At 40.6% G+C, this 27,853-nt stretch overlaps 1 protein-coding gene across 1 annotated transcript in view; it reads right to left on the bottom strand.

The window, feature by feature from the left end:
* Window positions 1-3,211: 3,211 nt before the first annotated feature.
* LOC143207127 (somatostatin receptor type 2) overlaps window positions 3,212-27,853 on the bottom strand; it is a 125,346-nt gene continuing 100,704 nt past the window's right edge. Inside the window, exon 2 of the mRNA XM_076420237.1 lies at window positions 3,212-5,768. Coding sequence (XP_076276352.1) covers window positions 4,003-5,283 — 1,281 coding nt within the window. The 5' untranslated portion in view covers window positions 5,284-5,768 and the 3' untranslated portion in view covers window positions 3,212-4,002. The remainder of the gene's footprint in view (window positions 5,769-27,853) is intronic.

Consider the following 27,853-nt stretch of genomic DNA (forward strand, 5'->3'; position numbering starts at 1 on the left):
ATTATACCTCTTCCCGATGGCTTCCTCCTTCGTGTTGACCATGCTCGCATAAATCCGTCACTATGACGTCGATTTCGGGAGGATTGTTCGAAAGTATGGCAAAGTGTATATGAAATTAGATGCCGTTTAACTTATCGACTCGATACTTTCGAATTCGTTTATGAAATACAAACGTTTCAATGGCACGTTTTATGAAACGTTTTTATGAAACACGAACATACATGTTACGTTCGTGAATTTTTATCTTTGGAACTGAGTCGGATTGAGTCGATTCTTTCTTCACTTCAAACCAGCAAGCAACCTCTCCTGCTAAAATAGCGTTTTCAATTGAAAACTTCATTTTGCATTATCGAAAATCGTACGTAAATTTTCAGTTTGTAAATGGCGAAGGATTATTATAATGGTTCCAACAGATTATAAATGGTGTCTGTTCATAGAGTACGCAAATGTTGAAAGAAATTTTTATTTTCATTTATTCCCAATTCATTGAAAATAGTCAAAAAGGGAACAAAGTGTTCTTCAATTTTAGTAGTGTGTGAACAAATGTGTCCTGTAGCCTCGAAGCAAATAGAAGTCTGTGATCTAGCGCGAGGTTTTGAATTCGCCGCGATCAGAGGTTCGTGAATTTTCGAGCGCTCGCGTATGGCCCCTTCTCGTTCCGCGGGCATCTTGTATTGAACTTACGAATTCTCGGGGAGCGTCGAAATTCCGTGTTGGAGAATGCGGTGTAACGAGAGGCTCATCGTAGCTCAAAGGCTTTGCTGATTGGAAGGCAAACGCAAGCGGCGCGACGCCGAGCAATCAGCGCAGCTATTCGCGTGTCCTGTGTTCGGCCAATCGGCGATTCTTGGTTTCAAGTGTCCGGGGGTCGGAACACGATCGAAGAATTAGTATCGTTTTTCACTTTCGCGATCGTTGTCTAGCGATTGCTATTTCTCACGAGAGCGCCGATCAGAAATTCCTAGCACCTAAAAGTAGCTTAGGTCTGCTGTCCACGATGCGTTCGTGCATGTGTGAAAACAGAGATAAATGTACAATGTTAGGTAGATGTGGCACACCATTGTGTCAATGGATACGTCATGATTATTTTATGCGTTTGTGACATTGTCGACCGGAGACGTCGTTTGGCGTTTTTCATTTACTGGAGGTTGACGACAAGAGACGCCAATTTGCGCTTCTTGTGTTTCGAACGTCATTAGTAGATTGCGGATCTTTATGCAAAATAAAAAGTGTTAGCATTGATTTCAGGACACCCAGGATTTTAATTATCTAGGTGCCAAGTTCTCGCACTACCTCCTTTTACACGAAACAACTTAGCCGTTTTTTAGAGGGTTATAACTCGGCACTGAAGGCAGATTGAGAGATGTAATTTCGTACACATGTTAAATGCTATCATGTCTCAATATTGACAAAACATTAATCTTCCAATATTAGTAGGTTCCGAGATATAGGACCTCAAAAATCGCTAAATTTGTCACTGACTGACTGACTAACAGATCATCAAAACCTGTTGGGTACATCCCATTGGCCTACAAGCTTGATAAATAGCTCCACCATAACAAACACTCAAAGGAATAATTATCAAAGTTTGAAATTTTACACCTTAAAGGGGTTGTATTGAAAAAAAACATTACGAAAAAGGTATAAATAGGTAGTAAAACACGAAGATACGTTTATTAATTTACTTAATGTCCACCTTAAAGATAAAAAATGTTTAGGATTTAATGAATCAGGGATAAGAGTAATACCTACTTGATAATTGATGAAATTTCAACAAAAATTGATGAAATCCCAACAAAAACATCCTGTAAATAGGAGCCAAGTTCCTATGGCCGTAAAAAGTTGTGAGATCAAACAAAATACGGCCAAGTTCGTTAGCTTAGAAATACCTCTTGCAATACTGAAAAAAGCGTTTGCAAAACTTAGTTTAAAGGAACGCTATTTAATTTTTAAAGAGTTACATGGAGGGCTAAATTATTCAAACTTGGCCGCTACCTAACACCTTTTATGGCCATTGGTTTAAAAAGTAACGGCCGAGTTTGAATAATTTAGCCCTCCATGTAACTCTTTAAAAATTAAATAGCGTTCTTTTAAACTAATTTTTACAAACGCTTTTTTCAGTATTGCAAGAGGTATTTCTAAGCTAACGAACTTGGCCGTATTTTGTTTAATCCTGTTAAGCTGAAACTAATATATTGATGTCCTTAAATATTTTTAACATGTTCGCTACCTTCAATTGTACGTGCCCATTTTTTTTTCATAAATGCATAAAATCCGCAGTCTAGTTATTAATGCCAAATGCCAATTGGTAACTGGACCTATAAAAATCACAGAAAAAGAGGTAAACCTTAGGTTCTGAGACTCGCTGGCTCATTGCCTTGTATAAATCTCGAGGATGTTACGTGAAAATCTAGACGCCCCTTTCGGGAATTCATGTGGAATATCCGCGAGCGAGCGTGGGTGCCTAGCTCTCGGATCTCGTAGCTCTCAGGTCGTCAATAGTCGAGAACCTGACATTCACCGTTCAAATTTAGATTCTGAAGCATTCGAGCAACCGAAGCCTTGTCTCGCGTAAAAACCACGCTTCAGTTACTATTTTCCCAATTCTGTCCCGTCCCCTCGCAAACTTCGTGACATGGCCGACAACATTGAAAACTCGTAAATCTTCCGCGGGCATCGCGTCCAGAGAGTTGGCTACTTGGAAGAGCGCCAGGCTGGTTAGTCGATCTCTCCTCGAAGAGTGATGATAGTGTTCGAATCACGCTTGTCGCGCGGTTGGGAGAGCGATGTTCAACTTCAGTTACTCTTGAGTCGACCAGCGGTAATCCGTGACACGCTATCAAGCAGACCTTTACAGAGACGAAACTTTTGTCGGAACCTTCCGCACTCGTGTCTACAAATTGAGTAACTCTCCTTTCAAATGATATTTCGTTTCCTTTCAGTCTCCGAATAAAGAGGAAAGGCAAGTTTGCATGGGAAAGAATCGATAAAACGTTGGATAGTGTAAAAACGTTTGTGAAGTAGTACGATAGAAGAAACGATGTTTTAATTGATGTACGAAATTGTGTGAACTGGAGACGACAGAAGAAGAAATTCACTTCAAAGTAAATCCTACTACTATTAAAATGACTCGTCTCCTGGGATATACACTGAAATAATGTTAATAAAAAGTCTTTGTTTACTCTTTTCTAAAATATAAAACACATAAGGGTTAAAATAACTTGTGCATCTATTTGACTTGAACAGCAACATACAAATATCCTCTAAGACGTTACCTATATAACTCCAGCCATAGTGCCATAGGCATTGAAAAATGATCTTTTCTAAATACAAGCTGACAACAATAGAAGGGTATAAAACAAATGATTCTACGAGACAGAAGAGAAGAAATGAAATAGAACAGGAATAATTAAGTTCAATAATATTTCAAAACAAGAATTCATCGAACATTGATCATTAAATATTTCGCACAGACATAAATTCGAAATTGTTTTTAGTTCATTCCAATAGTCTTGACAGCTGGGTGTAGAAACTTTCTGGTAACCACACTGCGCCCACTGAATGCTCCATACGTTCCACGGATTGGTTCACGAAAAATATCCAAGTTTCGCCTCTGTAGGAGTCCTCGGCGGTATCAGGTACATATCTACAGCCAGGGTGAGGTGTCCCGAAGGGATGCAACCGGGTTACACATAAGCTGGGAAGTCCAACGTTTCCACGTTCGATAGTTCCGGGAAGTTATGAAAAATTCGATGGACAGAGAGGTACCACCATTTGATCGAGCGTCCCATCGAGACGTAGATCTAAGTGTCTGCTCTTGGCGCCTCTCGTCCCGAGAGAGGTGGAATCTCCTCATTTTGGCGACTTCGACGAACCCAGGGCTCATTAGGACATCTCGGTCGAGCGAGGAGAGGAGATCTCCATCTCCCTTGACGAGATCTGTATGTCTGTGTCAGTCGGTCGTTTCCGATTCGTTGGATCGTTCCGTTTTCAATCGATGATCTAGACCTGCGTCAGCAGAGTGAGCTGTGCACCGTTCTTCATCGAGTCTTTGTCCCGCTGATGCTGATCCTTGGAGTCATTCCCGATGGTGATGTCCGACCGCGACGTCAGCGTCACCGTCGTGGTGGAGGTTTTGCTGATCAGACACCTCTTGGCGTCCTCCTCGTCCTCTATGCACAGCCTGGATTGGCCAGAAACTGCCTGTCTGCTGCACTGCATTCTCTCCGTGCCGGCCTTGTTCCTTCTTGGAAACACGCTGTTCTCGATGTGCAAGGTAGCGTTCACATCTTTGCTACCCACGCAGGTGCACGCCTTCAGAAAACTCTTCTTGAAGTTGTCGCTGAGAAACGCGTACAGGATCGGGTTCATCGCGCTGTTGCTATAGCTGAGGAACCCGGCCAGCAAGAAGATCGTGATGGTGATCTTGCTCTGGCACTGTTTAGGCGGCGTGTAGATCAGCGAAACTTGAGTTAGCCAGTAGGGCAGCCAGCAGAACACGTACACGGTGATCACGGTCAGCACCAGCTTGGTCACGTTCCGTTGCGACCGCTTCTTCTCCTTCGACTTGTTCTTCGGGCCCACTGTCTGCAACTTCCTGATCACCAGAAAGTAAAAGTTCAGGATCAGGAATAGCGGTATAGCGAAGCCCAGGACGAACGTGTACAGCGTGAATGTGGTATGACCACCGCGATTACTGGGCCAGTAGATGTTGCAATTGATCCCCTTCTCCGACTCCATCGCGTTCGCGTACAGGACGATCGGGATCATGAAGAGAACGCTGGCAATCCAGGCGGCAAACGCCACCATCTTCGAGATGAACGGGGTCCGGATCTTCGGGGACGATATCGGATGACACACAGCCACGTACCGATCCGCGCTCATGATCAGTAGAAAGATGCTACTGGTGAACTGATTGATACTAGTGGTAGTCATATAAATTTTGCACATCACTTTCCCGAAGATCCAGCTTCGCAGACTCATCGTGGTGACCAGGAACGGTATGCCTATCAGGAAGAACTCGTCAGCGATCGCCAGGTTCAAGATGTACATGTTCGTCACTGTCTGCATGTTCGAGAACCGGAACACTACGTAGATCACTAAGGTGTTGCCCAGCAAACCGACGATACAGACAATTGAATAGAGGGCCTGGTTGACCAGCGCGACGATGGGCAGGTCCGCCTCGCAGTTCTGGATCATCGAGTCGTTAGGGTTGACTGTAGTTTGAGCGTAGTCGATCACGCTGATCGTGTACATAGACGTGGTGTTCATGGTGGAGTCCATGGAGTCTCTTCCCGACGGATGGATGGATCCTTTGGCCACTCTTAAATCTTTTCGGGAGATCTCCAGTCGCCCGGGGACCTATTGCTACCGCTTCGATCCGCTTCGACACCCGGCGCAATCACTCAGCGAGCGGGAATCCACGCGATCCAGAGTCGCCTCTTTGTTAGCTGGTGTCCTCTCTTCTTCTCGATCGCGATCTTATCTGTCGGCCAGGGACAGATCGACGTTCTCGACCGCGATCCAGTTAAATGACTCCTCCCGTTCTGCTCGGGATCGACGTCGCTGGAACGGTACCTCGTTGCGTCGATGTCGACGGTGAAGAGGATGAAACCGACGTCATTCCGTCAGGCGTCAAACGATCGTGTTTCCGGGAGCGCGATAATCTGAAAAGCACCGGGCCGCCGCGCGCCGGTGTACAATTGCCTCCCGCCGCTATGGTCCTCCTCCTCCTCCTCCACCTCTTCTTCTTTTTCCTCTTCCTCCGCCTGGAACAAAAGAAAAGTCGGCTTTCAGCTGCTGCCGCTGCACAGAGAACCCATCGGATCAACGCTGCCGGTCGAAGACCATTATACGGTCAACGAGGACCATTATACGCGGCTGTCGCGCAGATTACATCCTCGCGGACGCCAGCCATTAAACGATGGCGTTAGCCTACTTCCACGGACGCTGTAGATCTTCGCTCGAGCACACTTCAGATCGTGCTTTTTCGATCGGCCTGTCGAGTAACGCGCCGGATTTATGGGCTGTCGACCAGGAAATGCTAATGTTCGCGTACCTCTGTTCCGAGAGGAGATAAGAATTTTTCTGGATTTGTTCGAGTTCTTAGGACGTCGCGAGCGACTTTTTGCTCTCGAATGATCTCTCTGATGCTCGCTTCCCCTGCCAGTATCTTTATCGCGAGCCAAGCTAACCTTTTGCTCTTGGAACTATGTGAATTGTAGAACTCGGACATTTCTTCCGAATTAAATTCACCTACAGGGTGTCCCAAAATTCCTTCAACAGCCGGAAATGGGAGGTCCCTGAGATCATCCGAAGCAACATTTTCCTTTGCAAAAATGTTATCCGCGGCTTTGTTTAGGAGTTATTAACGAAAAACCACTGACCAATCAGAGCGCGACCTAGACGCGAGTTGACACAGTCGGCCAATAGATAGTTGACGCGCCGGGCCGACTGTGCCAACTCGCGTCTAGCTCGCGCTTTGATTGGTCAGTGTTTTTCGTTAATAACTCCTAAACAAAGCCGCGGATAACATTTTTGCAAAGGAAAATGTTGCTTCAAATGATCTCAGGAACCTCTCATTTCCGCCTGTTGAAGGAATTTTGAGACACCCTGTATATTAAAATGACTAAAAGTGGAAAGACATTTCCATCTAGCCCGTGTCTTTTGCGATCAATGCAATTCTTATTTTGGATAAACGTGAAAGTATTTGATCTTAAATTTATTGCATAGCAACTTTAGTAAAAATGGCTTGAAATAATGATACTCTGACTATGCCATTGCACACTCCTTCCCGCACGAATCATTTTCTATTGGACAGATAGGGAGCGTTGACAGTAACCTTCTTGCGATAATATTTTGATATTTTCATTATTGTTAAAAGTTTTATAAGTCCAGAGAGTTTTTTTCTAGGCACACTTCATTCTGCTTGTTCCAACCTTTGCACATACTTTCTGTATTAAATTAACCGAAGTCTTTTCATATGAACCTTCTTTCAGCAAAAAGGTTTTCTCTACGGTGATAATATCGAGAAGCTATTTGCGTAATTATTTTTTCTTAGATTGGAAAGGGCGAAGAGAAATGGGAAAGTATAAAGGGCGTGGGTGTAAGAAGGCGAGGCTTAATAGCAGCTTTTAAGCCTGCCCTAATAACACCGCTTTATATTGAAAAATGTACCTCGTTACAATGTTCTTTCTGGATACTGTTAATGTTAACGCGCTTTATTTTAAACACAGCTAAGAAATGTAAAGAAAATTTTGAGGAAGAAGCACGAATGTAGCTGTGCAAAAATGTGTTTCTTAAAGATCATCTTGAAAGTAGCCTACTTAAAGAAAAGAAAGAAGAACACAATGGTCTTAAAACTTTACAATTTCTTCACAATAAAAGTTCTTCCGTACAGATTGTACCAGTACCTCTCGAAAGATTAAATTCACATTAAACTCTTTAGTATTTCCTGCGATAAATTACATTTCCCTTCAAGCCACCATATTAATTATTTTCCGCGTGCTAACCGCGTGACACCCCGTTTTCCGTTGTTAACGTGTTAACCAGCGCAGAGGAGAGAAACTTGCTCTCAGAGAATCCTTTGGGAGCAAGGTGTGCCCTCCACCTTCGCTTAGGAGTCAAAGGAAACTTAGATCTGGCTAAGGGTAGTTGGTTAATGGTCCGCAATCGAGCTGCGTCTGCGGAAACTTGAACTCGAATTCGGTTTTCTTTCGTCCACAACGCGGTTTGCCTCAAAGGAAACAACTCGAGGTCTCGAACAGAGATGAAACAACCGAACGGAGAGTCTTGTGTACAACCGGAAACTGTAAGTTGGAACCGCGGTGGTCGACGTTGTCGTATTCGAATCAATGGCAATCCTGGCTGATCGCGTGGCATTTGGATTCTGTCTCTTCAGAAGCGAGAGGTAACGAGGAAGAAATTTACAAAACCTCCTTGAATTTGTTACAAACTGGGTATATGTATAGGTATATGGGTATATACAAGATGAGTCACCTGATACAAGCCACCCGAATAACTTCTACACTTTTTGAGATATGACGAAATGTTACACACCAAATTTATATTTGGCTTCGAGGTGCCTATTAAGTGGTGTACAGAACATTTTTCCAGGTGAAAGTGCTTAGAAGATATGAAGGTCAACCTAGTTTTTTTCAATGGAACCACATATTTTTGAACCTTTCACGAAACAATTTCAACGATATAATCATTCAAGGATATTCAACGTCATTCAAGCTCATAAACATAAAACAGTATGAAAAATATAAATGCACTGTGAATGAAACCCTAGTAGAGTACAGTACTCATGAATATGGTCTTCGTACGTCAAGTTATGCTTTTAGAAGAATAACTACTTCTAGGGTCATTTGAAGGTCAACATATTAAACATAGTTGAATTTGTCTTTTCACTAGCTATTATATTGCGCTAATCAAAATACGTTGTTCTACTTGAAAGAACGACGATGACCTTGAAATATCGGAAAATATGACCTAGAGAAAAAAAACTTCTCCGTCACAATAATTGCCCCATTGAACCAAACGTTATCTTCCTGAAACATTTTTTCGAATTATTAAAAAGAACGGAGATATTTTTGTTGGAAGCTTTAGGTGCCCCACCCTGTATAAGTGATCAATCATCTATTCAACTTTATCACGAATGTATATAAAATCTCTTGTAGCTTCTGTCGTAGTTCATAGACGAAGGTAACCTTAGGCGGCAATACGGCTGAGTAGATTCGACAAAATGCCAGAAAGTTGTATCCAAAGAATCGCGGGTCGCGTTGTTGACCGATGAAAATTTCAGTGTTTCGAGTTGAAAGCTGTGCCATTTCCGGCAGACCGCAGGCTCCTCTTCGCTTGTCGCTCGGCCGAACAAACGGGTCTGTGTCGGGTAATATTGCGAAAGAGAACGTGGCCTCTATGTCGAACGCTGGCCAAACATTCGCGAGCCGGAAAGAATCCTGAACGACTTCCTGAAGAATGGGCAGAATACGCGTCCCGCTTCGAAACGCGTTTCTCGGTGTGAGAGTGTTTCTTCCGGCTTTCGTGAAATTCGCGAAATCGGGTTTCTGACGAAACAGGAGACTTGCTGCTTCTGAAATATTCATGACGTGTTGCAAATATTCCTAGCCTAGGGAGAATTATTCTGCAAAGTTTAACTGGGTCTTTAACGACGTTTTATCTGGTCACAGTGATTTTTGATCTTTAGAAAGAGGATATTTCTGTACAATTCACATGAATATGGTTCGTTTGAACTAATGGTGGTCTACCAATTTGTATTACAGTAGGCTAGACATGGACGCCTTCATTGTATTATATGCTTCTCAAAATGATACACAAGTACTTGCTCACCGTATAAATAAGCAATGCAAATTTTCTTTCATATTTCTGAAAGTTCAAGTACATAATCTATTAATATTGCATATATTTTCCCTTATTTTCTCACAAGGTACTATAGTAATCTAGAAAAAAATTGGTAACTCTGTCTGTGGAGGAAGCAACTATTTACAAAGAAACTACGGCAATTATTTCTTAATTGAAACACTGGTATTGTATTTGTTACAAAATTCAAGTTCGATTAAAGCAGATATGTACTTTGTACGTCAGCAATTGGTATATTGAATATTAGAATTCAAACTCGTTTGATAATGATTGGTTCCAACGTCTACAATAATTATTTGAAGAATATTGAAATTATTATTGACAGAAAACTCTCTTTGAAATGAAAAAATGAACAAGCCGTTACATTTATCTCAGTTCGCAGAGAGCATAAAAAGGGTGTTGAATTGATACAAATGGACGAGGGTTTAAATGGTAAATTATCGATACATCGGACGCCATTCATTACGCTACCACGTTCGCGTTTGCTCTCTCGTGAGCATTTCGACCGGATCCATTCGTGAACAGTGGTTTGTTCTAACGATCGGTCTCTATGCGTGTAGAATAATAAATATATGAATTGTTTTATTGATCGTCGCACTGCGTTTACCGAGCTCCCTCTAAAAAATATTTTGAAACGTTACCTGCAGATCCGGTGACTACAAAAATTCCACAAAATCAAAGCAATTTATTTAACGAAGTAGAGACTGCTAAAAATGGCTGGGCTGCGTGTAACGACTTTAGTACTCTCATTTTCAGACCGTGTGATATTTTTGTTATCGATAGATAAACTGCAAAAAGATATTTATTGGAATCGCTATTATTAGAAAAAAATAGGTTTTTATTACTATTACTTATTCTGAGTATTATAAAATGTACACATTAGAATTTGAATGAAGAAGTGTCCTACAGATAAAAAAGTTCTACTCGTAAGTTAAGATTTATCATAGATTATTTTAGCACTAAACCTATCACCACCTTTCGAAATGACCGGTTCCAGATTTTTCATTTTACAATTATTGAAATAATAAAAATGATTTTATAAGGAATGGTTGTATAGATATCTTTAGTAGAACACGTATTACAGTAGAGGCCACTTAAAGTCTAAATAAAATCAATCTTGTCATTTTTATAAGGGAACATGTGTGTACCAGTTACTTTTAAGGCTCGGTAGGTTTAGTGTTAAAATTATTTTCCCTTCGAATTTGCAACACTCGATGCAGTGCAGCAGAATAATACCTAAGTTCGAATAATTGCAGCTGTCACCGCATTAAAACCCTGCTGCACACAGTTCCACGTAACAACGGCCGCGGAAACTTTTTCCTCTGAACATGCAGCCACCACATTTTCTTTTCCTTTCGTGGAACACAATCTCTAAACACATCGTTAGCTCTGTGAAACCGCAGCCGTTCCTAGCGAAGAACATTACCAAAAAAAAAAAGAAATGAAAAGAAAAATTCCAATCTACTAGTGTCTCTAGTTTCATTAAACTGGACTCATTATCGCTATCGGAAGTTTGTTCATTCATGAAAGTGCTTATTCTAAAAAGTCACTCTACTTAAAAAGGAAAACCAAAGAAGAACACATCTGATAACAAGGTTGGCGATACAACGCCCAGTTAATTCATTTCATAGCCGATCGATCACTGTTGTTGCATCACGAGCCCGTGAATGAACGAAGTTAACGCGACTGATGGACGCGGGATCTATCGTCCTACGATCTTAATGTCGTCGAACGTGGCTCGCTGTCACCGTTTACGGTTGCGGGACGAGTAACCGCGTACACGGTGACGTTCGCGTGACGAAACTCGCTGGTTTTGCAGGATAACGAGCCTCCCGATCGATCGTCATTATCGGGACATCCGTCTCCATCTGGCTAATTAGTTGCAAAGCGATCGCCTTAACGCTCGAGCGATACATTTTCTTGCCTCGACTTTGTTTCCCGGCTTTCTTATTCCTGTCGTCGTTTCCTGATTAAACAACCGCCCAACGTCGCTCTGTATTAATTATCGTAACTAGAGTGCGGAACCTCTTTTTCGATTTATAGCGTAGAATATTTCAAGAAAATTCTGCATTGCAAGATATCCAGTAAAGCTCGCTACAATCTTATTTTACTGGAAAAATGCCAACGAATGTGTAACGTGAACACATAGAAGGATACATAAAAGGAGGAATGAGATAAGAATTCACAGTTCCAGTGGCAGTGTTTCTAAAAATGCCAAGAATTATGATGAAATTTGTAGTACTTTTTCTCTGGAAAAGAGATCAGACGAAGCGATTTAATATTTCCGTTTATATGAGAAGCATGTTCCGGTTTGCACGAATTCGCGCGATGAATTATCGCGCCTCCGACGCGACACTACGGCCGGAATATATAAGGATCGTTCATCTGGATATCGACAGGATATTATTAGAAACTCTCGCCGCGAGTTCGCGAATTACCGGGGCTGGTGCCTTGGCTGAAATCCAGAGCTCGATAGCAACACGTGGAATTTCCGCATAACGCCGAGCACGCTGACAACGAATTCCCGTGTTACTGCGGAGCGTGCACCTCCGGTTCTAATCCGGTTCCCTCTCGCTTCCAAAATGCACTGTCTCCAATACACGTTACTTCACGAAATTGACGAAACACTGAATTATTGGGTTGGCAAGAAAGTAATTTCGATATTTTAAGATGAAATAGAGCGCAATTTTTTTATTCAAGCAAAGAACTTTAACACTAAACCTACCACCAATTATTGAAATAATAAAAATGATTTCACAAGACATGATTGCGTAGATATTTTTAGTAGAGCGCGTATTACAATAGGAGCCGCGCAAAGTCTGCATAAAATAATTCTTGTAATTTTTAAAAGGGAGCATGTACCAATTACTTTTAAGGCTCGGTAGATTTAATGTCAATGAATAAGATATTTTCCCTCTTGTGGGATGATTTTTTGCCGAAAAGAACAAGAAAAAGAATCTCGCAAAAAATATTTCAGCAGGTATAGGTATGGTCTATCCTGATCAGTATGCTTGAAGGAGAGGCGTTGCAGAATTTTGTCAAATTTTGCGAGTTCCCGAGGCAGCGGCTCGTGTCTCCCGCAATTCTGCGCGGTCACAGGTGTCCCAAACCGCTGATACTTTTCGTCGCCTGCTTCTCCGAGACTCTTATTTTGTTATTCCCCAGACTTTTTTCTTCGTCAACATGACCGGGGAGCTTGACACGCGAAAACACGCTTCAATTTCCAGAGAGGGGAAAAAAGCAGCTCTGGTTGAGAGTTCAATGGATTCGAGATTCCGCGGAAATCAGGTCCAGGATTTCACATGCGACCTACAAAGTTCATATTTCGTTAATCAGAGCGCTGGCTTTTAGGCTAATTTACATTTTCATAGGACAATCCAGAGATGCAAAAATTAGGTAAGACGATGCTTTCTTCGGTGAACCGATAGCAAAATTAAACTGACATTTATATCTTGCGAATTTCAAGATGATTTGTACGTGGTACATGGATACAAAGATTCTCATTTTGGGAAGTATAGTGAGACAATGATAAGAATTTATCTCTGATTTATCATTTCAGTTTCAGGTATGTAGTTTAGGCATTTTGTCTAAATATTACTGAAGCCGTGAAGCCTCCCTCGCAATATTATAATAAAATTAATGGTTATTGTGTATTTAATAATATGCGGTAATCGTACCATAACATTAATCCTGTACCGAATTATCTATTTATATATTCATAATGTATTATTGTGAATAGATTTCATGATTTTATGAACAGACATTAATCATTTTCAGTAAATGACGTCTGGTCCCAGGCGAGATTCAAAATGTTTATAATATATATAATAGTATATACTGGAATGAACAAAATTATTCAATAATTTCTCTGACAAAGTATGTGACTCAATAATAATTCTGATTTCTGTACTTCTATCTGATTTGAAACTATTTGATTTCAATTATAATTTCAAAATGTTCTATTGGCTACAAAGTCTTGTCATTTTTCTTTCCATTATACTAATAAGCTGATCTACAGGGTGTCCCAAAATTCGTGAAAATCCCGAGAGGGGGTGGTTCCTGAGACCATTTCAAGAGATATTTTCGTTTGCAAAAATGTTATCCGCGGCTTTGTTTAGGAGTTATTAACGAAAAACACGGACCAATCAGAGCGCGACCTAGAAGCGAGTTGCCACAGTTGGCGCGCCGTTTTGTTGAATTTCTTTTCATTAAATTGATAACATGACAAAAATAGGTACGTTCTTAAAAATGATTTAGTTGTTTATAACATTTACTATTCTACAGGGTGTCCGACTCCATCAGGTCCGACTATTCCAGATGTGATTTCTTTTAAGCCAGAATTGCAAAACTATGATTAAATTCACATTTGTAACGCCACGAGTTCTGCTGAACAAAGCAAGTAAATAGTTTCCTCGATTTACAAGCCGAAGTTCTCGGAAGAACTGTTCGTTCGCGAGATCGTAGACCCTGGAACTTGTAAAAGCAGCCGGCTACTTTCCCGGCCTTGTCGCATTTTCCGGAGAGCGAAAATTCCTTCGACGCAAAGAGCGACCGCTTTCACCGATTCGCAATTTCGTACTGCAATAAGCGTGGACCGGGCGAGCGTTGCTCACGCAGTGGTAGTGGTCGTTCATAAGTCAGACCCCAGTGTGCAGCGTCCTGTTGAATTTATCGGTAGAAGTGTGCGCACGTGTGTTGCAGTTGCAAGGCGTGCGTGTGTTGCAGCGATGCTGTAAAGGGAGCGGAATTTATTAGCGAGTCGGCTCTTAATCGTCCGTTTTCGGCCCTTTGCCGCGCGGGACATGCAATAAATTAATGTCCTCGCTAACGGTGAACCGGGACGAGTTTATTACTACGACGATTCCGGTTACGACTACGACGAGAGAATCGTTTTACAACGAGGCGACGTTATTATGTTATTAAATGGCCCTCGGCGTTTTTCTTGCCGGTCACACGCATACGAGAGGAAAGCTGTACGGATTTTACAAACTTCCGTTGATATGTTTAAGACTGGAACTGACGGAACACTCTCTCCAAATCACCCCTTTTACGGTTTTTATGGAGCAATCACAACTTGCCTTTGCCGAGGGATTATTAAATATATCTGTTGGACTGGTCGTAGCACGGATCGAATCAGATGTTCAATCCTTTGACTGTGAACATTTTAGTTAAACCTTAAGTGGTATAGTGGGGTGTCTCTCATGACCTCAACAAAATTTCTCGACAATAACTTTCATTACTGTACGGTAATAGCAAATATCAAGTTTCTTCAACTGCCTTAGAACATTTGCACTATTCAGTAGAGTGAACCTTAGCTACACCTGCTGAAATTTTTGTTCACGCCGCCCCCTCAGATTACGTCATTCGGTAAGGAAAGAGTTCTTGCGAAAAATGAAGTTAATAGGATAAGAGGAAGACGTGGCACATTGATGTTAAATATTCGATAAATGCGATAAATATGAAATTTGATATGAATGGGAATATATGAAGGAGAGAGTTTTGATTATGCTTAATGGTCTCCTTGTGCAAAAATATTTATGGTAATAGTATCACAATATAACAATTAACAAATGCTCATATTGTTTCAAATATACATATATGTTACATTTTACGTATTTTATTGAAAGTACCAATTCTTTTAGTTGCCTTCTTATACTAATTTAAAAAGTAGAGAAATTAACGTTCCGAATAGGAATATTTTTAAAGAATATACAGCCTTCGCCATCCATCTGATTTTGGGCGGGCGAATAGAGTTATTACTCTATTACTAATGTGAAATAATCTTAATTCGTACAAAGTAAACTTGTGCTTGAATGCATGTAAGGAATTCTGATATTTTTGGAGGTATAAAATATTTATCTTGAATTTTCAGTGTACTCTTCACATTTAGCGTGCAGTTATTTCTATTTGAAAACTTTGCATTCGATATGCCACGTCTTCCCAACGTCCGTATGTTCTAAAATTTTCGATATATAATTTTTTCATGAAATGCAACAATTTTAGGGGCAACCGCAGCGTGTACAAAATTTCATAGTTGAATAATAAGGTCCACCCTAATACTGATAAGTAAATTACAATATTTAATATACAAAGTGTTGAACATCTCAACATCTCGTTTGCTGTTAGTGGTGGGAACGAATGAGAAACTAAGTTGGAAAAATGTGGTGGATTTCGCCGTTTCAATCGATCGTGTCCGGGGAGCGTGAGCGGAGAAAATCCAAGAGCCGGAGACGAGAAAAATAACACAACAAGGCGTGAAGATCGAAGGAAAAAGAGGCTGGGTGTCTCGTGGGGATGCGCAGAGGTGGCCGGAGAAATTAATTATCTCCCCTACCTCCCGCTCATTCTCCATCTCGGCAACGAGCCGACACTAAAAGTAGAAACCCGATCGAGCAAGTATACTGGGTGCTTCGATGTAGCCGAGAATACGGTCGCTCTCCTTTGTTGGATAGGAAACTACGGATTGATTGTAAATCCGTCGCGATAAACTCTCGAGCAACCGAACGACGGTTTAAAAGCCGTCATTTGCATATCAATCCTGGATGCCCTACTCGTAACCGAGTAAAATCTTTCGGACTCTGGATCCTCCAGCAGGAAGTTGCGGACAGTCCCTCGAGCGAGCCGTAAAATTCGCTACCAATCGATTGTAAGTCGTTCCAAGCGAAGAGAAAGTTGAGACTTCCTCTCACTTTGATCGCCTCCAGAAATCTTGAATTTTCTATCCACGTACTCTCCCACAGCTTTATGTCGCAAAATCATGAAGATTCATAAAACTCGTAAAAATTGTAGGCGCAAGCGTGTTTTTCTCGGCACGATATTTATTGAACCTTTCGCTACGATATCTCGGAAACTAATATTCCGATTTGCTTGAAACTTCGCAGATACCTTCCGCAAATGGTCCATTTCGTGCCAGAATCGGGATTACTTCGATGAATCCAAGAATCCCGTTGTACGGCGTAAATTGGAATGTCCCCATTGAAACACTGCCAGCTGTTTAAGTTCCCGTATTTCCTGTTTAATCTAATTTTGAACGATCATCAATTCTTTAACATTTATTCGGATTTTTCTTCGGGAGACTGTTTGATTTTGCTGAAGAATCGCTGACTTCATGGAAAAACCATCGGTGTTTATACATAAACACATTGTTACACTCTCTAATAATTAGACAGCGGACCTTTATGCTAAATAAAAAATTTCTATTTGAACGGCATCAAATTGGAGTGACAGAGAAATTTAATATGAAAGTATTTTCAATGATTTTCTAACGTTTTACTCATGTTTGTCATAGGTGTATAAAATCCGCTATCTACTAATAATTGTAACCATCAAACGAAAAATTGACAGGTTTAGCAGTTTTGCTTTTAATTAATTCTATAAAGCATGCTTCATAAAATGGAGATATTTATCGGGTGTTTCGCTGAGTACGATCTCCGCCGGGATTGAAACAAGTATATCTGCCTTATGAAGCCAGTATTCACGGTATGAATAGTAATAAGTTCTACAGTGCGCGAGGAACAAATAATCCGACGCAACGGTCGGCATAAATATTCATGTTGTAGCGGATAAATCGTCGAGAAAACGGGGGATCGGCTCGAGCACTTATTACACTCGACAATGGCACCGAGGTATCAATAAAAGACGAGGGACTTGTTGCCCACGATTTGCTCTGCGAACAAGAGAATTTTGTTCGCTGTGTGAATTGCAGCCCGCTGCGAGTGAACAAGCACGTGTGCTTCATATAACTGTTTAATCGAATGAAGCGAGAATATATCTCGACCTCGATAAACGATCGCACTAGCAACCGGCGATATACAAGGTGCTTGAGAAATCGTGCAAAAACCGAAGAAATCTTTCCTCCACTTTTTACGCCAATTATAAAGTACGGCTTCTCAAAGTTGCTGGACTCGTAGCTCCTTTTTTTATACAAAGTTGCAAGTGCAGCGTGTAATTTGAAATCTTAGAAAGTTGGATGGAAAGCAAATAAAAATACGATAAGTAGAAATTGAAATTTGTACGCCCCTAATTCCCTTAGCGCCAAAATTCTCTTAGCAGGTGGGTGCTAACGTCTATGTTAGGAAACTTAGCTTAAAAGCACCATTAATTGACGCGTTTAAACCAGCAGCGCTGCTCCTCAATTTGTTTTCGAGTCTAATTAATTAAATTCATTTAGAGTATTCGCTCTTTTCTCGTGTTTTTCTCTGATCTTAATTTGTTTCTTCTCTTTCACATGCACTTATTGCTGCTAGGGTAAATGTACCTATTACTACAACTGTACGTTTCCCAATGAGATTATAATACGTAAAAATATCATAAAAATTTTGTCCTGAATAAATTTGTACAATTCAATGAGATTGGATTGAATTTTATTCTTTAATATTTTCTTATGTTGTATTAGGTTTTGAATATTATTATTTCTGATAAATTATATAGGAATAATATTAAAATAAAGTACGATCGAAGCATGAATTGTACTTGTACCCAGGATACAATTTAATCTTCAATACCTTTTAAGTTATTAGATTATTGACTCGATCGCGGTTTTTTACGCGGAATTTTATATTTTGATACCGGAGAATCGTGGGAAACGTTCTCCCTTTGTCGTGTTTTTATTTTGGAAGCGTATTGTACAGATTTATAAAATAGTCGACGAATTGCAGCGATGTAAAACCGAGTAACTGTCGATACGGAAAGTGGGTCGCGTTTGTACAACCGGAAGAAATACGAGGAACCGGAGGTCCCCCCCCCCTACTATTTACCGATTGCTCGTATTTTTGTTTATCGTTTTTCGTCACCGTCTCAAACATCAAATAGGATTCATTATAGTAAATTCGTAAAATATGATTATTCCGAAAGTTGTCAACACACAAGACCGAACAACGACACCTCCTTCGTCGATCAAAACATTCGCATACTGCACGGTAACTGTATTTTACCATGCTTATATTAACTTGCCATGTTGTTGTTGTATGCGTCAAATCTTGTAATCGAATTTTAAACCTCTTCTCATAGTCCAATCTTGCTGAATTTTTGTATACACACTTGCCTCCCATAACAATAAAAGTAGAAAATAAGGTATATAAAAAAAACTTTTTAAATACCACGCTTACATTAAGATGCACTAAAAAGGTGAAAATAATTTATAGCCTGGTTCTTCATAAAATACCGAATCCAGTTAAATGAGTAATAATATTTTTTCCTGAAATTTTAAGCAATTAGTTCAACATTTCTTCTGTTATAGAATTAGTGTCGGAATAAAAAGATTTAATATAAATTTAAATGAAATCATGACATTAGAGTGACTATAAAAATGAAAGCGTGGAGCGCCCACGAAGATTATATTAAATTTTTCTATCTATTCCGACACTAATTTTATAACAGAAGAAATTTTGATAAACGTGGTTCTTAAAAAGCTTTTTTTATATAATATATTTTATTAAGCTTGAGCAACTGAATAAGTAACACAGAGATTTATGAATTATAACAATATGATTCACATTTTGAATTTCATAATTATGTTCGCATCATGAATCATTAACAATACTCATATATGCGAGAGCGACGCGTTTAAATATTAATGGCTGCTCTACGTCGACTAATGTTAATAATGACATGACTGAATTTTATGTAACAATACTCGTTACAACGTGAAATGTAATATTTAATAAATGCTGCAATTCTTAACGCAGCTCCGCTTCGTGTTTCATTTACTGGATGCGTTGATGAAGGAAGCAGTGCATCTCTGACGAAAATAAATTATCTGCTTGCTATTATTCATATATCTGACCTGAAATATATTTCTGTTAACAATCAAGACAAATGCAATGATAAAACTTGTCGCATGTAAAAAGGGTATTAACACAAAGTTGATATTTACTCGAACGGTTCTTGTAACAGTAAAATTTTCTGCCAGTGGCAGCATTTCTTTGGGCTCGTCAGCGAAAGCGTAAATTCGTGCTAAGCTTCACAGTATTGAAACAAGAAACTCACGGAAGCGAGGTTTATGAGAGCGTCACAATGGCTTTGATTTTGCATCTTAATTGGCCTGGGTCCACAGTTTCATAATTCCGGTGTACAGTTGCCCGGGAAACACGGCGAGGCGAGGCGCCGCGCAATTCCGCGAGCGGAAAAGCTCGCGGGCGCGCGTTAACAAACTCGCGGCCGAGCAGGAAGCGAGGATCGATTAGGGCGCAGCTTCTGAGCGGAAACAGCGGCGGATACATATCCGATAGGGGACGGTTTCGAGCGGAACTTAGTTTCACAGGAGCGTAACCTCGTTTTTCGCGCGGCTATCCGCTTTGCCGATCGGTTTGCGTAGCTCGTTGAGCCGTGGATCCTCCGAGAGAGTTAATTTCGAATTCAATTTAGAAATTCGAGCTCTCGACGTCAATGTACGTGGCTAGCCAACCCTTTACATTCTCGTTTCCCCGTGAACTTTTACAACGTAGTTGCGCTTCGGAGATTATTTACGCGTCAAATTTACAAGCTGGTGGACTACTGTCAAAGTAGTTCGAGTGTGTGGATGGTACTGGACAGTGGAAAAATTAGTACGGTTAAAATAATTTAATTAAAAGATGGTGCAAGGAAAAATGTATTTATACTTGAAGGTCTTCCGATTGGGCTTTGTAAGATTGTTCAATGATTGTGTTTATCTCTTGTTCATTTTTATTAAATTTGTACTTTCTTAGAGATGTAGGGATGATCTTACGTTAGTCTAGTGAAATAAGTACGATATATGGTCAGACAAGATAAATAGGCGCAATCGAATGGTGGAAGCAATGCGATCTGTAGTTGTATAAGTGAAATAAGTGCGATCTGTCAGACGAGTGAGATGTAAAAATGTCCAGGCAAGTGGATAGAAGTAGTCTATAGCGAAGGAGGGGGAACAGGGATGACATATATAGTCAGAGAAGTAGAATGAGGATGACGTAGGATACACCAAGTACAACAGGAACGACATGTGGTCAAATAAATTGAACAGGATGGACACGGAGTCAATCGCGTAAAATGAGGACGATGCATGATCAGACAAGTAGAATAGGGGAAACATGTAGTCAAACAATTAGAATAGGTACGATATATAGTTACATAAGTCGAATAGGAAGGACATATGTATAATCATCCAAGTAGAATAGGGACAACATGACATATAGTCAGACAAGTAGAATGAGGACGACGTAGGATACACCAAGTACAACGGGAACGACATGTGGTCAAATAAATTGAACGGGATGGACACGGAGTCAATCGAGTAAAATGAGGACGATGCATGATCAGACAAGTAGAATAGGGGAAACATGTAGTCAAACAATTAGAATAGGTACGATGTATAGTTACATAAGTCGAATAGGAACGACATATAATCATCCAAGTAGAATAGGGACAACATGACATATAGTCAGACAAGTAGAATGAGGACGACGTAGGATACACCAAGTACAACAGGAACGACATGTGGTCAAATAAATTGAACGGGATGGACACGGAGTCAATCGAGTAAAATGAGGACGATGCATGATCAGACAAGTAGAATTGGGGAAACATGTAATCAAACAATTAGAATAGGGATGACATACAGTTAAATAAGTAGAACGAGGACGATATGGAATCAAAAATGTAGAATAGGTACGACATACAGTTACATAAGTCGAATAGGAACGACATATAATCATCCAAGTAGAATAGGGACAACATGTAATCATCCAAGTAGAATAGGGACGACATACAATCATCCAAGTAGAATAGGGACGACATACAGTCAAACAAGCACGATCGATATGGCTTATAATCAGACAGCCGTATCTAGAGTAATTTGGCGGAGAACAAGTAGAATAATGACATATTCAAAGACATGTGAAGATAATGATCGGCTATGATCAGACAAGTGGATACGACTATAACTATAATCAGACAAATGCAAATAATTACTATGTATCATTGGAGAAGTGAAATAGGGATGATCTATAATCTGACAGGTAGATCATGAATAATCTCGGGTCACACAAGTAGAAGAGGGACAAATTTGGATTAGACAAATGAAGATGATGATTACCTACGATTAGACAAGTGAAAGTAGAGATTACTTATGACTGTGACAGTAGAATGAGACTACGCTATGGGTAGACAAGTATTAGAATTGAAATCACGTGTAATCCGGCAAGGAGGATAAGTGTAGTTTAAGGTCAGACTAATAACTTAAAGGGCTACTTACGATTACATGACTGAAAATATACATTGTCTATGTTGAAACAAATGTAATACGGGTAACAAGTGTAATTTTCTGTTTCAAATCTTCGCAGTGTGTCGAGTATATGGGCGTTCGGAAAAAATCATAACTCTCAAACTAAGTAATTGTCGAATAAAGTACCTTAATACTCTTTGAAATGAAATGCAAAGATGAATCGATTGGTAAATAATAGTTTTATTTTATGATTTTTTATTGCATAAAAAGCGCTATGCGTCTTAATGTGGATTTTTATCCATTTTGAACAAATATGGGCAAATTAAACCAACGGGAAGTTAAAGTTTAATATGCCACTAATTAATGTACAAAAATTCACAGGCGTGCTTTTTGATACTTTTTTTAAAACTCGAATCAAAGTTGATAAATATTAAACATAAAAAATTACGACAAATTACGATTACTTCAAAAAATTTTATTTTGCAGTTGGAAGGACTTATAATGCTAAACGCACCCTGTAAAAATCAAATTAAGAAACCAAATATGTACATAGCTTGTGAAGGACTCATGTTAGTTTTAGAAATTACGTTTTGCAATGAATATTTTAGGATAGACAAATTTACAGATCGCACACTTTGATTTTCTGACTTTTTTCCACTGGACGACACACTGTGCTTCGTGGGGAATTTACCTCGACGTTACACGATAAGATACTAATCGTCCACAGGCTCGCTGCCATAAGATGGATGCAGCGGGTAGCAAAACGATACCAATTATTAGCCTCTGCCACGAGTGAATTAGTCACCTCGCAAGCGATACAAATGAATCGATTACAAAAGAGGGTGGGGTTGTAGAGAAAGACGGTGGTGCTGTTGAACACGCTTTGCAAGTAAATGGACGAGCAGAATGAAGACGTACGCCCCGGCCTTGGAAATCTGATTTCTCCCGCGTTCTCCCCGATCCACAGTATTCCCCGGGGAATTTGTTCTCGCGTTTCACCCCTGCGCCGAAGCAGAGTTTCGATTTCGTCTGTGCTTGCGTTCTAAGCTATCTCGCCGTGGGACGACGGTGAAACGCGAGTAGTCCGTCTCGTCCCTACGATACACGAGCGGCAGATTGAACGGCGGTCCTCTGTCTATTTTACGACGGAAAGAGACCGGCGAATGTCACCCTGCCAAACCATGCTCATCTCGTGTCCATGTGACCTGTACACGTACATGGTAACGCTAAAAAATTTTCGACAGCTCGTCAACGAATTAAAGTAAAAGTGCTTGTTGACCTAGATGTAGAAGAACGTGTCTCGAGAAAATAAAAATCTAAATGGGTAATTATTTACAAAAGTACTGCCCTCTCCGATTTTGATGAAATTTATATGTCATGCAGCAACACATTCTAAACAACTTTTTCCTTTTCCAATATAGGGGGATCGCTTTTAGTTGTCGAGATATTTGCAAAAAACTATCGCGAATACTGTATTGAATTTTTCGTATTCCTGAACGCTCCGCTGCAACGTAGACTGTTTCGGTGCGACGTTTGTTTACATTTTGACGCTGTAGAGATAAGAGAGAAAACAGGGGGGGGGCGGAAAGGGTCAGCCTGACACCACACACACCCACCCAGTGCTTAACACGCACCCACTGTTTCTAAATTATACTCTAGATTCTTACGTATTTTCACGTGCTGATTACGAATATGATAGTGAAAATTGGTGCAATGTTAATTTTTTAACGGAAACCTTCTTTTTAAAAACACTGGGTGTGTGCGGTGTCAGGCTGGCCCTTTCCACCCCCCCCCCCTGTTTTCTCTCTTATCTCTACAGCGTCAAAATGTAAACAAACGCCGCACCGAAACAGTCTACGTTGCAGCGGAGCGTTCAGGAATACGAAAAATTCAATACAGTATTCGCGATAGTTTTTTGCAAATATCTCGACAACTAAAAGCGACCCCCCCTATATTGGAAAAGGAAAAAGTTGTTCAAAATGTCCATATCTATAACATATATAAATTTCATCAAAATCGGAGAGGGCAGTACTTTTGTAAATAATTACCGACAATTCCATGCACTGCTTGAACATTTCTCCCTATAAAAATGAACGAAGTACAAGATAAATCGATCGAAGGTGAACTGTGACGAGATAAGCAGAATAGGAACGACACCTGTGATCAAACAAATGACACGGTTGCTCTGCGGTCTGATAAATGGACTAGCAACAGTTAAAAGTCAGGCGAACTGGCTAACAACATTGTATATCATCGAATAAGTGAATTATCAACGATTAAAGGTTGGCGCACACTAGACCGCACCGTTCCGCGCCGCGACTGCACGCCGACCGCCCGCTTCCGCTGTTTTGACTTTCTTCTATTAGTTTCAATGGGAGTGCGCACACCTAACTTCGTAGCGGTACGGAGGCGTGCTGGCGCTGTAACGTTGCTGTTAGGTGTGCGCACTCCCATTGAAACTAATAGAAGAAAGTCAAAACAGCGAAAGCGGGCGGTCGGCGTGCAGTCGCGGTGCGGAGCGGTGCGGTCTAGTGTGCGCCAACCTTAATGGTTCAAGCAATTGGTATAGGTTTAATCTGTGGCCAGACATTTAGAATAACGATTACACTTAATGAAGTTATATGAACATGAACGGTCTAATAATAATGAAAAAGAGAAACTAAAGTACACTGTCACATTCTTCCGTGTCCTTCTCAGTGGATTATAAAAGATAATTTTTCTTTTTAACGATTCTTCATCGCTTTTACACTCTCCCTTTTTTTTTTAGAATTCACTGAATTTTTACATTGAACCAGTAGGGTGGTTCTCATTTTGAACTTTTGAATTTCTTTTACGGCACTCTCCAGGGTTGTTTCAAATAATTAAAATAAAAAGTCTGTCTAAAGTTTGAGCTCGATCAGATAACGGGAAAACGTACCTCGAGGCTCTTAAACGTTAAAATAATTAGTTAAATGCTCATAAAATCGTTTTTCTCGAATATCTTCTAAACTATTTACCGTGTCGAAAAATATGTTAGACGAAACCTGTAGGTTTGAGGCCGATTGAGCTCAAACTTTCCGCAGACTTTATTTTATTTTATTTTAGTTATTTGGAACAATCCTGAGGGGAGCCGTAAAAGAAGTTTTAACAAATTTTTGACAAGAGTAAATAAGAGCCACCCTATTGAACCAGTTTTATTCGATGTTTCGTACGTTTCGATTGAAAACTGAAAAATTGCTGATTTGTGACCAATTGAGAAAATCTATCGAGCGTTAATTGCTGTCCGAATAGTATCGTGCGCCGGAATACAACCGAAGAATCTCGTTTTCCGTGTTCGGTTTCGATCGATGCGTCAGGCGAGAGTGCTTTGGCCGGATCCACTTGGCGTCGCATCGTAATTGTAACTCCCTAACGATTCCAGCAGATTCGGACTGTTGCCCGTGGAAAGCAGTGACGGACTCTCACGTGGACCGAGCCGATACACAATTCGACGTTAACAGCAGCGGAGAGAGGAGGCAGACGGCGGGGGGGGGGAGGAGGAGGTAGGTGCGTGAAATCGATAAAGTCGGGAAGACGGGCGGACGGACGTATTACAAAATCGAATGGCCGCAAGAGTAGCGAAATGTAACGGCGCCATGTCCCAGTCGTCGGCGAGTAAACAGCCTGCTCGGAAATTAGTTTTTACCTAATAATCCCCTGGACAAATTGAATTTCTCGCCAAGGATTCCTCTCACGGAATACCGAGCAGCGCGGCGCGACGCGACGGCTCCTTTTTTTATCGGCGACAGGCTGACATTGTCAATTGCGTTCCTGGACAAGAGATAAATTGACAAGATGACCTGTCGATAGACCGGCCCTATGCTCCATATAAAACTCTTAGCGATTTTCTGTTATTTATTGTCCCAGAAAGAACGAGTGACGCACGGGCTTACGTGAACGATTTGGATTAAAAGTGCAGAATTTTTGCATGAGCTCGAGACAAATGTAATTCTTCTTTTAATAGTTTCGGTGCACAGTATTTCACATGGTCCAATTTTGTTGACACAGATTATTGATAATACAAAGCACCAACAGCAACAATTCATCAGATAACGTCTGTGGATCACGAATCTTTACATAAATACTGATTTCTGCCAGCTAATTTACGGCTGGAGTTGAGTTAAACAGGATTAAACTTAAATTACGAGAGCTTCTGTTAGGTTCCAAATAAAATCAAAATCTCGTTGAACTTTGTTTAATCTAATCAAGCGAGAAAAAGAGGACTCGTGCCATGCAGACACCGAAAAAATCTCCGAAGTTCAGAGAATGAATCTAGTCCGGCAGATTCCGTTTCGATAGTCGTTTCAAATCCCCCATTAGAATCCCGCAAATGTTTTCTCCTGAACGGCAACGTTCCAAAAGCGAGACATAAGTTCCGTACGTGACACCAGGATCAAGAATACGTGCAGACCGCGGCGAGAATAAAATTCTACGATTCCTCGTCGGTTTCGATTAATAATACCCCTGCTTCCTGCGGCAATGCGAACAAAAAAGCAGCAGATGGACAGTGAAGCTGGCAACGTTTTTTTCAGTCGGATGTTTCGAGCCGAATAACATGCCCTTTTGCGGGTCGGCTGGCCAATCGGATTACGTCGGATAATCCGGGGACCTCGAGCAATTATGCGGACGACGATTCCGTCGTCCTCTTCCTCGGGTTTATTAAATATCTGGGATACAACCCTGCTACTCTGACTTCCCGTTTTTTACACTCTCTTTATATTTCTCTTGCTTCCTTTCATGGATTCTTCCCTTTCAGTCTGGAAACGTGCCGTCTTCAGATCCTACAGAGTAGGAAGATACAACTGAGAACACGTGGCGGATGCTGGGCTCGAAATAACAAACGCAGCTGAACCTTTTTGTGTTCTTCGCACAAGATTCTGCGATTTCCTGTCTTATAAACATGGGAAATTTGTTTAGCTAAAATAACATGATTCGAGGAGAGCTTTAAAATGATTGCATTAATTTTTTTGTCAACCCTTTTTGTCCAGAGTTATCAAAGTCATCTTCAGTCTTTTATATAGTACAATTTTTGTACAACCATCTTTTAGGCGATACTGAGACTAACTCGGCAAGCTTCATAACAAATATTTTTTTCTGAATCTAAAAAGATCAAAAAAGTCGTTTGTTAACCATTTACGCGAGTGTACTTCTAGTAGTGGACACTAGCAATTAAGGAAAATGGTAGTTTTTAAATGTTTCTTTGGTTTAGATGATGAAGAAAGTCTAAAAATTGGGTGTAGGAAAATTGTGGGTTGATCTATAAAAAACTGAACATGAGACCTTGATAAATATGGAAGAAAAGAGTTGTCAAAAATTTGGTGTCGAACCACTAACAGCAGCATAATCTTGGATTTTATTTATATTATCGGATTTTATACATTTATGACAAACACAAGTACTGAATCCGTAAAAGGATTTATACAAAGACTGTTACTTAAAACACGTACAAATAAATACAATGAAACACGTTATTATTTCATGAGAATACCGCAGTAATCAGTACTGTTCTTTCTTCCCTTACAGATTAATTTTGATATGTCTCGGGTAACATCGTTAATTATTTTATCTAATGTACTCTGATGAACTGTTTTTTTAATTCGTTTGCATGTTCTTCTATTAAATCCACAAGTGTGTTATATGTATAGCAGTAAAAACAGAGTGGTTCGACAGGGTGAGAGGGTAGATCCAGCTAAACTTGGAAGATTTGAATATTCAATCCTCTTCGAATATTTCCTCGCAGCTGCCAGGGCTCCGCTTATCTCGGCGAAGTTTCATTCTATTTCCCCGATCGCAACGATTCTTTGCGTCCCAGTTTATTCGTCGGTTCCGAATCTCCCTCGGCGGGGCCAAAAGAAACCGAGAACTTGTTCGGAACTGTTCTAATTCGAGGCTGATCCGCGTGCCTGAAATTCGGCGTGACGAGAGGGATCGGATCTCCCCGAGAGATCGCAGCTCGCGGGGACGACTCCACGAGTTTCTGCGAGTTTCTGAAGTTGATCCTTCCCCGGAGACACCTTCGCGACAGGGAACTTTCAAACTGGCCGGGATCTGAGCTGCAAACATAATGCCGAATTATAACGTTATCGCGTCAGCATCTCCGCGTGCGGGCGTATTCCAGCGCGGGACAAGAAACGCTTCCAGTTTCGAATAGTCGAACTCGGTGGTATCGATCTTTAGAGGACTTTACGAACTTCCCAACTCGTGTAACACGGACGACAAAATCTTCGGGCTTATGGTCTTTTTCTGAACTCTCGGTATGGCGTGGCCGAGTCC

Source organism: Lasioglossum baleicum, chromosome 1, assembly GCF_051020765.1.
Source record: "Lasioglossum baleicum chromosome 1, iyLasBale1, whole genome shotgun sequence".
Taxonomy (NCBI): Eukaryota; Metazoa; Arthropoda; class Insecta; order Hymenoptera; family Halictidae; genus Lasioglossum; species Lasioglossum baleicum.